The sequence below is a fragment of the Carassius gibelio genome, chromosome B9 (assembly GCF_023724105.1).
Source record: "Carassius gibelio isolate Cgi1373 ecotype wild population from Czech Republic chromosome B9, carGib1.2-hapl.c, whole genome shotgun sequence".
Classification (NCBI taxonomy): Eukaryota; Metazoa; Chordata; class Actinopteri; order Cypriniformes; family Cyprinidae; genus Carassius; species Carassius gibelio.
Genome location: NC_068404.1, coordinates 1,146,384 through 1,164,898, shown reverse-complemented (window position 1 = coordinate 1,164,898; position 18,515 = coordinate 1,146,384). Strand labels below are relative to the sequence as shown.

At 39.1% G+C, this 18,515-nt stretch overlaps 1 protein-coding gene across 1 annotated transcript in view; it reads right to left on the bottom strand.

Annotated features, from left to right (window-relative positions):
- The window catches only part of LOC127964385 (plakophilin-4), a 40,145-nt gene extending 24,812 nt beyond the window's left edge, over positions 1-15,333 (bottom strand). Inside the window, exons 1-4 of the mRNA XM_052564584.1 lie at positions 15,214-15,333; positions 8,076-8,175; positions 7,655-7,924; positions 2,327-2,427 (exon numbers count right to left, since the gene is read on the bottom strand). Of these exons, the coding sequence (XP_052420544.1) occupies positions 2,327-2,422 (96 nt within the window). The 5' untranslated portion in view covers positions 2,423-2,427; positions 7,655-7,924; positions 8,076-8,175; positions 15,214-15,333. The remainder of the gene's footprint in view (positions 1-2,326; positions 2,428-7,654; positions 7,925-8,075; positions 8,176-15,213) is intronic.
- Positions 15,334-18,515: the final 3,182 nt, after the last annotated feature.

The following is an 18,515-nucleotide window of genomic DNA, read 5'->3' as shown; positions in this document are numbered from 1 at the left end:
TTTGCATTTTCATAAAGTCCACCTGATTTACGCAGCAAACATATTTTGTTTGTTATCATAAAAAATAATCTACTCTAGGGGGACTTGGCTGTTGTTATTGATTCTATTTTGGAAGTTACCGGCTAAGTTTATAAGCTAAGCATGCGCAGTAACGTTTGTTTATGTTGTTGCCGTTGAAACCGTCTATAAGTGCTATAACAAGTCTCATTTAGCTTAAACGCAGTACACGTAGCAAGGGCTTTTATTTTTTATTTTATTCAAATTAACTTGAACTTAAAGAAATAGTTTGGAAAAGATGAAAATGTGCTCTGAGATGTAGATGAGTTGGTTCTTCATGAACAGATTTGGAGAAATGTAGCTTTAAATCACTTGATCACCAGTGGATCCTCTGCAGTGAATGGGTGCCGTCACTATGAGAGTCCAAACATCTGATCCACAAGTAACCCACATGACTCCAGTTGATCAATTAATGGCTTGTGAAGCAACAAGCTAAAACAATACAAAAACTCAATTTATATTTTTTTGCTTTTAGTCCGACCGACTTGCCGGATGTACATTTGCGTTAAGACCGACCAATTTTTATTTATTTTTTCACATATCAAAAACTAATACAAAAGCAATTAAATAATTTTAATTATATTTTAGTAAGTATTGTAAATATATAAATTGCCTAGGCCTACATACAAACAAAGACTACGTTCTTTCTTTAAAAAAAACCCTGTGATGTCATCTATGTTTACACTATTGGTTAACGGATGTCACACTGTGGCCGGTGCGTTCGTCTCCTCTCATTCTCTGTCAGAGTCAGCGGTTCTCTCTTGGTAATGATGGCTGCGGCTGCAGTAAACCAAATGTTCCCGGTCACGTTTTAAAGTTCAGTTCGGGCACCATAATACATCCTAAACATTCATTAAAACAGCTCGACACCGCTTTAACTCGGCACGAAGTTCTGGAAAAACTGTGCCCAGATCTTTTCCCATCCCTTCTCCCCTCTAGTCTAAAACTTCGAAAATCTATTGCACGAATCGATTGGACCAACCAACACAAGTTTTGAAAACTAAAATAGGAAATTGATTTTAACGACCTTCTCTCGGAGCGCGTAGTTTTTTTTTTTTTTTTCCGGAACACGCATCACACAGCAACAGCAGCTTCGAACCACATGGATAACAGCAAATACCGTATTTTCCGGACTATAATTATTTATATTATATAATTATATAATTATAATTATATATTTTTTTATAGTTTGGCTGGTCCTGTGACTTATAGTCAGGTGCGACTTATCAAAATTAATTTGACATGAACCGATAGAAATGAACCAAAAGAAATCATTACCGTCTCCAGCCTCGAGAGGGCGCTCTGTGCTGCTCAGTTCTCCTGTAGTCTACACTGAAGACATAGAGCGCCCTCTCACGGCTGGAGACGGTAATGTTTTCTCTTGGTTCTGAATAAATGTGACTTATAGTCCGAAAAATACGGTAATACTTCTGCACAGTGTTTCTCTATTTACAACAGAAAGGTCTAAGGGGCCGTTCACATATCGTGTCTTTTGCTCGCTCAAGTTCATTATTTCCTGGGGTGCAACTGCCCGAGCGCTTTGGAAAGAAGGAGAAAGCGGCGTGCCTAGCGTTTTCCACATGTTTTTAGTCGCGATATGTGAACGGCCCCTAATGCAGACAGATACAGATTCAGGCTAGAATTGATGTATGCGATGTTTTGTTGTTGTTGACATTTCTAATCGTAAACACAGCCATGTTGAAGCCTGCAGTAAATGTTTTGCTTTATGGCAGTCCACTCTGTTTATTGTTTTCCTGAAGTTCATGCAATAAACAAGATTTTGACAAAGATTTTAATTTGTTTGTGGTCTATATAGCCTGCATCAAAATGAGGTTTGCAATGATGCGCCGAAGGCAAAAAATATATTACTGTTACTGCAAACCAAAATATTTTTAAGGATGGCCTGAGATTAACAGTTTTTTTTTCCAAAAAATAACTGTTTGTGTTCCACAGAAGAGATACAGTTATTTACACCTGGAATGCCATGGAGGTGAGTAAATGACCAGAGAACTGCATCTGTTGGGTTGGATCTCAAGGTTATTTTGAGATACATGTGGCTCATACTCCTCAGGTCTGAAAAATACAGAAAAAAATCTGGAGAATGTGAATGTTGTCTGAAGAAGTACCCTACAAGCAATATCTTGCAATATCTTTAAGCAAATGTTTTTCAATCTAGAGGATACCATTCATGTCTTTCCTGCTTCTGTGAAACACAGTTTTGGTTCCCACTGACAAAACTGAAGAGAAGGTGTGTGAAGAAGGTTGTTACCTGTTCTTTGACAGAAGCCAGGATATTGGTGGCAGTGCTGTTCAGTGATGTCACAGCAGCTTCCTGTGAGCCGGCGCTTGACTTCAGAGCTGGCATTCCTCCTGTCAACACACAGCACATCCACACCAGTCTACTGAAGAGCTGCTCCAACCCAACAAACATCTGGTGTAAACATTCAGTTAAACAGAGACCATGGATTGCTACAGAGCCAGACAGTACTGTAGAGCTGAAAACACTTATGGAGGAAGTCAGAAACAAGTGAAGGCTGTCAGACACAGACACATTCATCTGCTTCTGTCCTTCAGTGTGTTGGCCTTGCTGGTGTCTGCACTGTTATCAGCTCCTGAACATGCTGAATCAGTGTTTGTGCAGTGAAGTGACGTACTGTGCTCAGACGGTGGCTGCTGTTTTTAGGGAATGATGTTTAAACGATTATGTTTTCAGACGCCACATTTATCAACATACGATCATTGGTACGATGAGACTGGCGGTAAACAAGCGTTTCATGAATAACACGTGAACTCTCTGTCTGTGAACACGGATCTGTGTTAGTTTTAGTTAGTGCCAGGACTATTTTAAATCTAACTCTGACTGGATTCGTCATACACACCTGGGATTGCTGGAGGGCGAGTAAAATACAGACAACTCTTCGTTTGTGGGTGAACTAACCCTTTAAGCTGTGTCGAAGCCATGCTCTTGTTAAGCCGTGATGTAAGGAGTGCTGTCTCCTGGTTTCACCGGAGGATACTCCTCAACAGCTGCGGATCAGCATTTATTCATGTTTAGCCCAGGTTAGGAAAAGCCCTACGCTCACAGCATCCAGACACAAACACTGAATGATTTACAGATGAATCACTGTCTGGCCATCTGGGACCCGTGTGGAAATAAAGGTTATAGTTTCTCTGCAGTATTAGACCGAGCGTTTGGAACAGGAAGTGATGTCAGACTTTACTCAGGCGGGCTGCCCAGGTATATATGGACCAACAGTTTTGCTTTATCAAAAGCAAATGGATCAATTAACTAGTGTTAAATCACAGAATGAGATGTGTTATGTGTGCTAATGCTAGTGAGGTTTCAGTAGAAGAGTCCCGGTGTATCTCAGGCTAGTTTAAAACAGCTATCACCACAAATATACTTCAGACCGGAGAAGCACTGCCATGTGACATCAGACTTAACCAGCGGATTACAAACACACTATTAACCCTTTACATCAGCAACACATCCATTACACTTGTGTTTTTCTGCTGTGTGTTAATCTTTATGAGGTTTATTCTCATCTTCTCTCATTGTATCTCACAGACCAGATTGAGTCCCAGACTAGGGTTGTTTAACCTGAAAGACACTCACATATCTTTAACATATTTGTGCGCCATTGATTTGTCTTAAGATACACACACAAGTAAGGTTTTTTTTTCAAAGGCACGTTTATAAAAGGAACTTAAATGTCCTAATTGAACTATGGCCTAATCCTGTCTTAACCTAACCCTGTCTGTAAAACCAGGCTTTAGTCTTTAAACATAACAACCTGATACAAGAGCTTGGGCTTACTGATGAACAGCTTTTAAAGTCATTTATTTCAAAATCATCAGCATCCTGTTGTTTGAGGAGCTTGAAGAGCTGAGGTTAAGTGACCTCTGTCGTAAGGTCAGCTGGACACAAACGAGAAAGTTCTGCTGTTACTGAACACACACACACACGTGACAAACCTTAAATCTATGATTTCAAACAACGCTGCACTGCATTCAGTTGGCCGTTATGTTGTATTAAAGTCATATTCACTGTGTTACCTGGACTTCTGCAGACTGCATGATTTGAGGAGTCCTGTAAGATCATTACAAATCACACTGTGCACCATGGAGCTAATAAACCTGGGTAAGACGTGCTGAACCCTCTACACACTCCTTAGACATATAATCACTATTGGCTAATACATTTTCAGTTTACTCGCCAGACTGATATACTACTTTATAGAGTTTTTCTGATTCCGATACTAGTATCGGAAATATCTCCAATACCACAACAAATTCTGGCATCGGCGAGTACATGAACCCATATACCGATCCGATACCATTTTCTTACACAAGACCTAGTTATGACCATAGACAGTAAAAGAAATGGACACAGCGACCCCATTGGAACTCAATTGAGACAAATGAAGCCCATTTTTAGCGTTTTTAGCACTTTTCTGACGCGCAGACTCAAACGAAGCTTGATGACGTCAGCAACCTGTCTGACAGATGTAGATCTTCTAGTAGCTGTGCGTGCAAACTGCCATGGTTAATCTTGCAGAGACGGCGAGCTTGAGCGGGGAGTTCTTTGGCGTGAGTGAGCAGGAGTAAGTATTCTGATTAATTATTTTGTATAGTATTTTAAAATGTAACTCCAGTACGCCATATTAAGTTAATTGCCTGCGAGCTTCTCCTCCTGTCTGTACGGTAATGCGACAGAGAGTCGAGTGGTTATGACGCAATCGTTAGCCTATTTTTACAAAAACTGTTTCTACGGGGCCATAATGTAACATAGAAGGTAATGGAGCACTTTATACATTGTCGTGTATCTTTAGAAATAAATAATGGACAAATGGAGTCTTTAAAAGCCTCAGATGTAAAGTTATTTGCTGTCAAAGTGACGCCAAAATGAATGGGAGCTCAATGGGATGCTAACGCAAGTGAAGTTCTGCAACAAGATGGCAGCACCAGGCCGACTTCAACTTCTGGTCGACTTCCTTGCCGCCTAGTTATGACCGCTAGCTTTGCCTAACCGCTGCACGGTTCTTCTTCACTGCTCAGAATGCATTGCAAATACAGGAAGTTGTGCTGTGTTGCCACAAGCAACCCCCGTTTAGAGCGGGCGCAGATGCGCGGGAGCTCGCTGTTTTGTAATCTCTGCCGTGTGTCACTATATGAGGACACGAACACATAAACCGTCACTTCATGAGAATTTACCATTTCATTTGAGAAAACGGTCATATCATAAACACAGACACTCAAAGATCTTCATGGCAGCGCATCAAAATAAGTGTTCAGTTTAACATGAGTACATTGACAATATATTACGCTACTGTTGTAGCCTACAGTCGATTTAGCTACGTCTCTATGTAGTAATAATAATACCTCTCTATTGACAAAAATAATTATGCCTCGATGGTTCCTTGTTTTTTTACTTGTTTTGTTGTAAAGAGATTATCTGATTAATATATAATTTTGTATATTCCTAGACTTATTTGCAGTTTTTTATACAGTTGTATTGTAAAACTAAAATACCTTTTTTAGTTTGCGGTGTTAGATTTTTGGCTGCATCTGAAGTTCTTTTTCGCTTAAGAAAATAAATAATACTTTCAAATTCATGTCAGATAATAAAAATACTGTAATGAATACAGTAGTTCACCATGTATTTGTTCATGTTTTATTACAGGATCAGTCTGAAGCACACCATAAAATAATTCTAGCAGTTTACACAGGGCTAGTAGTATATACAGCATACACACCCAGGTATCGGATCAGTACTCAGTATCGGCCGATACCCTGAGCCCAGGTATCGGAATCAGTATCGGGAAGAGAAAAAGGGTATCGGAACATCTCTACTATTTTACACACACACACACACACACATTTTGTAAAATGGCACAGCTTTTTAAATCTTAGCTTCTTAATCAGTCAGTCAAGCATTATATTATGGTATTAAGCACTATTTAATGATAGTACTTTAGTGATTAGAACTAAAACTTGATAACCATGTATGAATGCATAGATCATAGATCATATTAATTATTATTAAAACTAATTCTACTACATTCTAACGATATACAATGCACTATGGATTGATGAGCTGCTGGGTTCATGAATATTAATCACATTGTCTCCGTTCGGTCGAACTGATTGGCTGAAATCAAAACAGGGACGGTACTAGGGCAGTCACTTTTAGTTAGAAAATCGATAGCACAATTGATCGGACCAACCAAAAAAAGTTTCGAAAATTAAAATAGGGAATCGATTTTAACCAAATATGTACACTATTAATTTTAAAAGAATTAAACAATTAAAAAATATAGATGTAACAAAACTCACAACCAAGCAGAAAATGAAAATAAAGAATTCTGAAAGAGCAGTATGCGTTGTGAAACTAGACAGAAAATACCAGCAATTTTACACCTATAAGACCCAGTGACGTCGAAAGCGACCGCTTATGCTGCGTTCACAACAAACACGAATATAGCGTCTGGAGCGAATGAGTTCAGTGTTAAGTCAATGTAAAGACACATTTACATGCGTCTGGAGGGGGGGGCGCGGGACCATTGCAAGCTGACAGCAAATTTTTTTCAGCAGGGTAATGATACTCATACTGTGCTGCACATTATTGACAATACTAAGCTGAAGCTTGACTTTGCAAATTTAAAAATCGCAAATCAAATCGCAATCGCAATATCTGTCAAAAAAAAAAACACAATTAGATATTTTCCCCATATCACACAGCCCTAACACACACACACACACACACAAGCGCGCGCTTTAAGAGCAGGAGAGAGACAGAGGTTTCTCCAGAAATGGCTGTAAAGCAGCGCTGAGCTCACAAATGCTGCTTTATCAGACATTACATGCAAGATGAAATGAAAATGACATTGAACATTTTCTAAATACAGTCGGCTACCTCATGAAATACAGTGATATAAAAACACTCGCACCGGTTTTTGATTTTGAAATGTGCCTTTTGTAAAATCTATGTGTGTCGGTCAGTTTTGATATTGTGGCGGCCGTCACAAATAAATCAATGTGTGCGAAACCCTGCAATCCTTCCTTTTTTTAAAAAGGACTATTTCTTTACTTGTGGAAAAATAGCAATGATATAGAATAAGATGATATCTAAAGTATTACGTTTTTTTTTTTTAAGCTAATAGAATAATAGCTATACAAATATAGGTAGCCGTCATAAAATTCATATCAGTCAACCATGAAACATCCAGGCCATTTACGCCTCTGAATGCAACACTTTTTAAATGGGTCCTTCACAAAAACATTCCCACACGATGCTTGGATGCTTCTCTCAAACAACATATTGACTGTGACAGAGAACAGTGAAACATTATAATATCTGTAGTCAGCTTTTGCCTTGCAGCTCTCCTCACACAAAGTCAATCCATTTTCCAACTTCAATAAAACATTTTAAAAAAGTCAGCAGTGAGGAGAAAACGTTATAGGCCTATTCTTTTCTACTGAATGGTCACATGTGCAGAGAAGCAGCATTACTACAGCAGCAAACACAAAGAAACAACGCTTCAGAGGAACTTTAACCTCGGAGACACATGCACCGATGTCTGGGAAGAGCAAGTACCTGAACGCCGTCATTTGTTTGATCACAAATCTCAGTAGAAATCCAGTTATGAGCAAAAGGTCTTAAATTCCCATGAACTCTTCTGAGGTGAGGATGTGGAGGTCGAGATGAAGGGTAATGGAGCACTCTTTAGCCTTTCCACAGGACAGAACGAGGAAAAGAAAGACTGAAGGAGGCCCAGCTGAAAACATTCAACTTTGTCTGACACACCCAGAGGCTTTGGAAGGGATCCCAGCTCTAAATGTTCCCGTTTGCATCAGACACAACACGCTTTACAAAAAGAGAGAGAAGGAGAGAGAAAGAGAAACCCAACATGTAAGCACACGCACACTCACAAACTACAATAAACACAGCAGGAAAACAGCTTTCTAGGTGTTCAGAGTCAAATGCTACAAGATTCCCAGCTCAGAGCAGGTCTTACCGCTCTCTTTCTGAGGAAAGTCTTCAGATAACACTTAACCTTTCATGGGCAGGACCTGAGGAAGCTGTGTCACTCCGTAAACACAGGAGTGTTTCTCAACCTGCATGACACACACACACACACACACACACACACACGACGGCCTGTTTAGAGTTACACATCATGGAATCTAACGTCAGCTTTTCTTATCTTTGTTAAATGATAAAAAGAGCTAATATAGACATGATTCCGACCATGATTTACTTGCATGGTTATTACATTGAAAACACCCTACCCTAAACACCACAACTTGACCCCAAAGAACTAGTTAATTATAGACCAATCTCGAATCCCCCTTTTCTGTCCAAGATACTAGAAAAGGTGGTATCCTCACAATTATATTCCTTCATAGAGAAAAATGGTATATGTGAGGATTTCCAGTCAGGATTTAGACCGTATTATAGTACTGAGACTGCTCTCCTTAGAGTTACAAATGATCTGCTCTTATCATCTGATCATGGGTGTATCTCTCTATTAGTTTTATTGGATCTTAGTGCTGCGTTTGACACAATTGACCACAACATTCTTTTGCATTGACTGGAACACATTTTTGGCATCAGTGGAAGTGCATTAGCATGGTTTAAATCATACTTATATGACCGCCATCAGTTCGTAGCAGTGAATGAAGATGTATCATATTGATCACAAGTGCAGTATGGAGTACCTCAAGGCTCAGTACTAGGGCCGCTACTCTTCACGCTTTATATGTTACCCTTGGGAGATATCATCAGGAAACATGGTGTTAGCTTTCACTGTTATGCTGATGATACGCAGCTCTATATTTCTTCGCGGCCCGGTGAAACACACCAATTTGAAAAACTAATGGTATGCATAGTCGATATAAAAAATTTGATGTGTTAATTATAGGACCTAAAAACTCTGCTTGTAATAACCTAGAACACTGTCTAAGACTTGATGGTTGCTCTGTCAATTCTTCGTCATCAGTTAGGAACCTAGGTGTGCTACTTGATCGCAATCTTTCCTTAGAAAGCCACGTTTCTAGCATTTATAAAACTGCATTTTTCCATCTCAAAAATATGTCTAAATTACGGCCTATGCTCTCAATGTCAAAAGCAGAAATGTTAATCCATGCATTTATGTCCTCAAGGTTAGACTATTGTAATGCTTTATTGGGTGGTTGTTCTGCACGCTTAGTAAACAAACTACAGCTAGTCCAAAATGCAGCAGCAAGAGTTCTTACTAGAACCAGGAAGTATGACCATATTAGCCCGGTCCTGTCCACACTGTACTGGCTCCCTATCAAACATCGTATAGATTTTAAAATATTGCTTATTACTTATAAAGCCCTGAATGGTTTAGCACCTCAGTATTTGAATGAGCTCCTTTTACATTATACTCCTCTACGTCCGCTACGTTCTCAAAACTCAGGCAATTTGAAAATACCTAGAATATCAAAATCAACTGCGGGCGGCAGATCCTTTTCCTATTTGGCGCCTAAACTCTGGAATAACCTACCTAACATTGTTCGGGAGGCAGACACACTCTTGCAGTTTAAATCTAGATTAAAGACCCATCTCTTTAACCTGGCTTACACATAACATACTAATATGCTTTTAATATCCAAATCCGTTAAAGGATTTTTAGGCTGCATTAATTAGGTAAACCGGAACCGGAAACACTTCCCATAACACCCGATGTACTTGCTACATCATTAGAAGAATGGCATCTACGCTAATATTTGTCTGTTTCTCTCTTGTTCCGAGGTCACCGTAGCCACCAGATCCAGTCTGTGTCCAGATCAGAGGGTCACTGCAGTCACCCGGATCCAGTACGTATCCAGACCAGATGGTGGATCAGCACCTAGAAAGGACCTCTACTGCCCTGAAAGACAGCGGAGACCAGGACAACTAGAGCCCAGATACAGATCCCCTGTAAAGACCTTGTCTCAGAGGAGCACCAGGACAAGACCACAGGAAACAGATGATTCTTCTGCACAATCTGACTTTGCTGCAGCCTGGAATTGAACTACTGGTTTCGTCTGGTCAGAGGAGAACTGACCCCCAACTGAGCCTGGTTTCTCCCAAGGTTTTTTTCTCCATTCTGTCACCGATGGAGTTTTGTTTCCTTGCCGCTGTCGCCTCTGGCTTGCTTAGTTGGGGTCACTTCATCTACAGTGATATCATTAACTTGATTGCAAATAAATGCAGACACTATTTAAACTGAACAGAGATGACATCACTGAATTCAATGACGAACTGACTTTAACTATCATTTTGCATTATTGACACACTGTTTTCCTAATGAATGTTGTTCAGTTGGAATGTATTTTGTTTAAAGCGCTATATAAATAAAGGTGACTTGACACCCTAACTCCACAGGTCAGTAGGCTACTAGAGTTAGACTTTGAGAGGTGTTTTCAGCAATACATTTCAAACATTCATATCAAAGATTTCCTGAACTGTATCAATTTAAAAACAATGGAGAAAAACCTCCCCTAGAGTGGACACGTGACGCTTGGACTTCTGGAGCAGACGTCAGCCAGCAGCTAAAGCTCAGGTCATCAATCACAGGGCGATCAACACACTGTCATGAGCTGAAACAGCTCTTATAATATAATGACAAAGATTCTCAGAGCTGATGCTAAACGGACGTCTCACAGTTTTTATCATTCAGTGTTCTAGAAAGCTGACCACACAACTCACTTCATGGAAAAGCCACATCATTTTCAAAACGCCCATATTGTGCTGTAAAGTGTAGATTTAAAGAGTTTTTATCTTGAAATGTAATGTTGATATTAGAAGTTAGATGACCCTGTCACCTTTTTATTTTTTACAGTTACCGCGCAATAATTGTATTTTCATAATCGTTGAAGGCTGATTTTTTTTTTACCCTAGCATGTGGGTCAGTAATAGACGACAGAATGTGGCATTAAGACTCTGTAACTTGGCAGATTTGACAGACTAGATGCCAGTGTTTTCGGACTATTGTAAAGGTACTGCTGGTACATCAGGAGAGGTTGACTGAAACACAGATCTGATGCCCCTGAGGAGAACAGTGGGTAATGAATCAGTGGAAGTGTGAGTGAGTGAAGCTGGTGGAATGTGTTTCTTCAGAAGAGCAAGTCATAACTCATATCTGCAGCTCTCAATACATACAGTTGTGATCAGAACAGTACGGAAATAAAAGTATTGAAGCAATAATTAAAGGGACAGCTCCCCAAAAATAAAAAAATTCTGTCCTTGACTACTCGCCTTCATGTTGTTCCAAATCTCCTCCGGAACACAAATGAAGATACTGTTGATGAAATCCGAGAGCTTTCTGATCTAGAACATGCAGCAATGCAGCTTCCAGGTTCAAAGCCCAGAAAGGTTGTAATAGTTCACGTGACATCAGTTGTAGTTGTTACTACGTTAATTAAAGGATTCAGAGCTGTTAACTTAAAGCTGTTAAGAATACTGCATAAAAGGGGAATAATAACGGTTCAATCACCAGCGTGTACTGAGAATGAGATTAACAACGACTCTGTCCACAGCTGTAAACATTCAGTTCTTCTCTGGGTTGAGATTGAGTGCTTCTGCTCTTCAGTGTGGATCCCTGAAGGCACTCAGCACTGATCGAGGACAAGGACGTCAGGCTGAGATGATCACACATCAGATATAGTCAAGGACAAAGAAACCATGAACTGCGGTCCTCTCTGACTTCTGCCTGTACGGTTCCTCTAATCTATGAAAACCTGTCGTCTAAACAGAACAATTCATGTCAAAACTGTTTTTCTGTGTCAGTCTATATCTGCATTTTCTTTTCATCTGGTTTTAAAACTAGTTTAATTCTCCAAGACATTGTCTTAGTTTTATTTTATTTTAGCATGCTGCTACAGGAAGAGTGTATTCACAACCAAACTCTTCATTCAGTTTATATTTAGCTTTTAAATGGTTTTAAAAGACAACTTAAAAAGACAATCCCCAGCATTATTGTCTATTGACTATGATTGGATTATATGAAGCAATATTATTCTGTGTACTGTAGATGTTTGCTGATGTTAAAAGCATTAATAATACATTATTATAATCTAGCAGTTGCTTTTTTCTCATCATATTTTGGTACCCAAAGGTCATTACTGTTAAGTTGTGAAGTAATTATCAACATGTGCTAGCAGTCTTCAGCTCTATTCCCAAACTGACGTCTGTTTACACCGAGCTAGTCAGATTGACATTGGTCTTTTCATTAAAGCAAACATTACAGAAGTCAGAAGTTGTAGAAAACTAAATAGCGTGTTGTCAGTTAACTCCAGAAAGAAAGAGACAGCAGTATTAATGTTCAGTTCAGGCAGAATACACAAATCTCTTCCTAGAAAAGATGCTGAAAAAAGCAGGAATATATTACCCATCTCAGAATGAATTCTGCTGGTCTAGAGCTTGTGGTTGGCCTCATGGAAACTTATGAAAACACAGGCTACAGTAACAGAAGAAGTGAACACGAGCCAGACTGCGCTTCATGAAACCTCCTTCTCCACAGTCAGACGTGTGTGTGTGTGTGTGTGTGTGTGTGTGTGTTTATCAGAGTTCAGTGCTATTCTGATCATCTTGAGCTTGCAACCCTTACTGAAGAGTAGTTCTGAGTCTCACAACAGCATGTCCGGACGCTCAGATTGAAATATCCTGTCAGTGGAGATAGCCTTGCTGACATACAGCGCCGTTCCTCTCAAATCCTCACTCCAGGACCTCGATCCTGCCCCCCTCTTTCTCCAACTTCACTTCCTGTCAGTTCTGTCCTATTGTGATTTAACTCCACCTTTAACATCCATTCTTCATTCCAGTTCTTAAGACCGTGAGCTGTGTTGAATTCAGCGTGCACTTATTTGAGTCTCTGGCTAGTTCACTACAAAGACAACACTAAACATCAGCGTCATGTAGGGATTCCTCAACAGCTTGTGAAGGCATGGACTCCAGCCAAGATCCCTGGATCTGTTTACACAGGCACACATGACACACAGACAGAAATCCTGTTAGCTAGTCAACAACAGAGGCAGGAGCGCAGTCCCGCTCTCACAACAGAGCAGACCAAATAAACTCATCTCAGGTGGCATTGAAAGCATGGAAATGCAAACAGAACTGATGATTAAACTATGTTCAGTGCAGAGTAGCTAATGCGCACATGAAACTCACTAAAGGTGCTAGATGATGTAGCATGCTAATAACATATCCATTACGTCATTGGGTTGTATTTGCATTTTAGCTAGTATCACTCCGTTTCATCTGTTTGCTTCTCTCCTACTGTACTTCAATATCGCCCATTCCCACTGAATCAAACATATATCTATGTTTTCACATAATTTACCTTTATTCCACCACAAATGTTTCTGGATTCTGTTTTTTTCTGTTTTTATTTTTCTTGATTGCTTTTTAATAGTAAAAAAATTTATTGTATTAATCAAAAAGCAAGTCTAGTGAAATAAAATCATGAAGCTTACAACTTTTCACATACATTTATTAAAAGTTTAAGAAAAATGTTTAGGGCCCTATGAAATATTGTATTTTTTCTTACCATATTTTCTATTGATACCAGTTTATTTTTTTAGCATGTCTAATTATCTGAATACATAAAACAACTTAATTTATATTTAAATATAAATCAATTACCTCTGAAATTCTGTGCTGTGTATTTACATTTTTCTGGTTATCAACTGAAGGCATAAACCATGAATTTAATTTATCCTTTAACTATTTTATTTTGACGGGTTGCCGTTCAGTTCTGTGCTGTGATGTGATGCTAGTCCAATCAAACAGATGCTCATGAAGGCTCTCTCAGATCAGATCTAGATGTTGTTCATGTGTTCACGTCCTCATTTAGAGAGACAGCAAGCTGACAGAAATCATTGTGAGCATCACACGTGCTTTAGTATGTGTAGAGTTAATGAAACCACGCATCTAAGCATACAGAACATGCACGATTTACATGCATTTTGACTTTTGTGGCGTAATAAAATTTGACACATTTCGTGACATTCCGTGTTAAACTGTGAATTCCGTTTTAATGACTGGATTCCATGTTTTCTAAAGGGCCCTATATATGGTTTTATCCTGATTAAAGCTTTACTACAGTATGGCAACCGCACGCTGGTCCATGTATAACACTTCATGCAGATGCAGAGCGTGTGCAGAGCAGCAGACATGAGGAACAGCATTAAGAACCACTGCTTTAGAAAACTGATTTAGAAACTTGTGAATCCATTAGGATCGTTAAAAGACAGAATCGTGATTCATACATTAACAGATTTTTTTCATGCACCCTTAATTTTATCTTTCTCTTCTGGAAAGCAGTGCAACATGCCCCGCCCCCTTTGTTGCATGTTCCCAGGGGCGGAGTTTATTAGGGTTTGTGACATCATGAACCCGGGATGTAACTTGCTATAATCCCTATGAGCTGTTTTTGTAGGCATTAAAAATGCCAGAATATTAAAAGACAACTTTCAACTTCGTATTTTTGCAGATATTGTTTATGCTCAAACAGCAACATTACACACAAACTAACATTAAAAAAAGTGAAATTGCAATCAACCACCCCAAATTTTGAAAAAACATTTTTTATTTTTTTTTACTGATGTACTATTCTAATTATTATAACCAGAAACTTCTTAAACCTATCCTTATCTCAGTACAATAATGCACCATGTCATGGCCAGCGCCAGAGCATGAAAGTATATTAGGTAAGAGTTTGTTTAGTGTTTAGCCCCGCCCCCTGAAACCCTCGCATTCCCGGAATTCCTGCTCAGTGCTCACCTGGCCCTCCTCTCACCTTCAGCAAACACATATTTAGACCAATAACATTACTCTCTGCCCGAGAAACATAAATCACACGATAATGTTAACTATGGAGTCTGTGTGTGGGCTGGCCGAGATAGTCACAGGAGACAGATTAAGACAGCATTAACTTAATATCCTCCTCCTCGTGCACTGACCTCAAACTCCAGCCGTAAAAAAGGAAGATAAAAAACCTTTTGAGAAAACCGCAGTCAACACTCGTAGTTCTGTCGCCTAACGCTAACTCAACTCAACCAGCAGCCAACTCAAACTTTCCGCATTAAACAAAGTCGCACTTTTAGCTTGTCAGTATGCGAATAATAAGGCGTTCTCGTTACCTCTCGGAGCACTTGTTTAATCCAGCCAGATTGTTTCCATATCAAAGCTCGTGGAGAAGAAGTGTTCTTCTGTCGGAGCTCATGAATCCACTGCCATACTCCGCACTCCGGACGAGTGACGTCAGCGCTCGCTGGGATTTGAGCCTCGCACGCCATTGGCTCACACCGAGCAGAGCGGAAGCTGGATTGGTCGGCTGTGTTGTTGAATTGGCCAGTAAGAGAGGAGAAAACTGTTTCCATGGTTATGGTCGCTCTTTTTGTGATGACTCTGTTGAAATGTTTCTTGGAACTGTCCATTTACAAAGAAATTCTGGCAAGATGTGTTGAGTTTTATCAGGAGTAACTTTATAATGAATGTAGCCTGTTCTGTTTTGAAAGGATGTAGTATTGGCTTTTATTGAGTATGAACAATCTAAAAGGAAACAGTTTTATGCAGTGAATCTGATTTTGCTTCTTGATAAATTTCACATCCATAGAAGATGCAAATATTTAGACTCCAGACCTCTCTTTGTTGTTTTTATACAATTATTTTAGCAATACCCTTTTACTGATTCAGTTGTTTCGGAACTAAAAAAAAATTAAAAACTTTATCTGTAACTATTTTCCTATATTTAATAACATGTAACTCTCACTTTATTTTTCAGGTTGTAATGTATTAAACACCACCTTTTTTTCTCTTTTCTTTCTTTTCTTTATTTGTTTTTATTTTTTGTTATTATTATTTATATTTTTTATTATTTTGTGTATTTTGAGTATTAATAAAACTAATATTAAATAATAAAGTAAATGTTGGACTAAACAGAGAAGAAAAAACAACAACCTTTAAGTTAATAGTTTTTAAAATGCTTTTATGTGTTAGGGCTTAGGTGAGCTGATTGAAGTTATTTTTATTTAAAGTTGCTAGTATTTTGAGAAACTCAAAGAAAAATGTTAGGATGTAAAAAAAAAATTTGATTTGCATAATTAGGTAAATGCATGACTTTATATTCTGCTTCAGTTGAACCAGAGTAAAACTGAGATTATGTATGTTTAGATAGTACAGAGTGTTTAGATAGTTCCACATATTTTGGATCATGGTCTGGCCATGACCAAATAAGGAACTTAGGTGTGGTATTTGACCCAGAGCTGAAATTTGACAAGCAGATTAATGCTGTAGAAAAGAGCTGGTTTTTTTTCCAGATTATATCTACTGCTCGACTAAAGCATATTCTGTCAAGAAAAGATTTAGGGAAGGTTATTAATGCCTTTGTTTTGTCTCGTCTGTACTATTGCAATGTGTTGTATGTGGAGTCCTGCCAGACCACTATTTCACACTTGCAATTAGTTCAGAATGCAGCAGCTAGGCTGCCAGTGGGTGCTAAGAAAAGTCATCTTTTCTATTTTAGTTTCTCTAAAGAGGCTACCAGTGAACTACAGGATAAAATATAAAACTCTGGTGTATGTTTTAAAGGTCCCCTTCTTCGTGATCCCATGTTTTAAACTTTAGTTATTGTGTAATGCTGTTGTTAGAGTATAAATAATATCTGTAAAGTTCTAAAGCTCAAAGTTCAATGCCAAGCAAGATATTTGATTTAACAGAATTCGCCTACAAAAAACGACCCATTTGGACTACAGCCCTCTAGTTCCTGCAGTAATGACGTCACTAAAACAGTTTTTTTGACTAACATCCGCCCACATGAATTCAGGGGGTGTGGCCTTGTTGCGCTCCGACGGAGAAGAAGGAAGAGCTGTTTGTTTTTGTCGCCATGTTGTTGAAACGCTGTTTTTTCATCTCTGAGTCCAATCACCTTTGTTTGGGCTTCCCAGGAACGCTGTACTTTGAGATTAATGGTTACAATTTATGTTTAACTCGGTTCCCGAACATTATAATGCTCATGTAAAACTATGTGCAGCACATTTTGCTGAGGACAGCTTGCTGAGGACAACTTTCTCAATCTCAATCAGTTTAATGCTGGATTTGCACAAAGATTATTCTTGACAGATGGAGCAGTTCCCTCTTTGTCTGGACCACAACCGGTAAGTGTATTTTATTATTTAAGTTGGTGCGTTTAACAGTTTCTGTAACTTATTACACAAAGAGCAACGCTGTTTAGCTGTGTTAACTAGATGTTAGGGCTGTGCAAAAAAACTAATCCGGTTTTCATGTGCATCTCGTCAGTAAAAACGCTCCTGTGACTATAAATACATCTCCAGCACGTGCGTTCTAGCCCAATCGCGTTACCAGGAGGGCAGCCTGCTCTCAGCTGCTGTCGAATCACAGCACAGGAACCGCTGGCCCAATCAGAACTCGTTAAGTATTTCTGAAGAGGCTTCATAGAACAAGGAAGTCATCAGCCCGTTTTTGTGACAGTGAAAACAGCGGTATACAGATAGGTGAATTGTGTGAAAAATACTGTTTTTTTACATGCGAAACATGAACACATGTTATATTGCACATTGTAAACACAATCAAAGCTTCAAAAAAGCGCGTAAAACGGGACCTTTAAAGCAGTGCATGGGTTGGCCCCTGCTTATTTGTCTAAGCTCACTGCTGTTCTTCAAGCACCCAGGTCTCTAAGGCTACGTTCACACCGCAGGGCTTAATGCTTAATTCTGATTTTTTTTTTATTAGATTTTTTTGCAAGGCCGTTCACATTTCCAATTAAATGCAACCTTTTGTGATCTGCACAGACACTATTTAAACTGAAGAGAGATGACATAACTGAATTCAATGATGAACTGCCTTTAACTATCATTTTGCATGATTGAGACACTGTTTTTCAAATGAATGTTGTTCAGTGCTTTGACGCAATGTATTTTGTTTAAAGCACTATATAAATAAAGGTGATTGATTGATTCATTGATCTCCTGTGTGAACGTGAAATGACCCAGAAGTGACCCGCATGCGCAGAAGAGAACTCAACGGTGAACGACGTCACTCGTTGTTATCGGAAGTAATTAACGTTAAACATAGATGTCAACAACAGTGTAGTCAACAGCGGAGCTCTTTTTGCAATATTAAAGTTATTTCACCAACGGAGCCAGCACAATTACAATCTTCTCGTTTTAAGAAGAAAATTAAAAAGAAGGTTTTTGGCCATGGCATTTTGTGGAGCAGTGTTAGCAACGTCGGTACAGAGAAACGTGTGGGTGCGGAGTCACAGCCAGGAGTGGTTGGATACTGATGTGAGTGGCTCTTCTCATTCCCGCCTATTTCAACGCATAATTATGGCGTTTGTAGCGTATCAATGATGTACGGGTCGGATACATGTGGCCTGGCCGTTCAGACTGAGGTCGCATTTCAAAAGATCGGATACGTATCG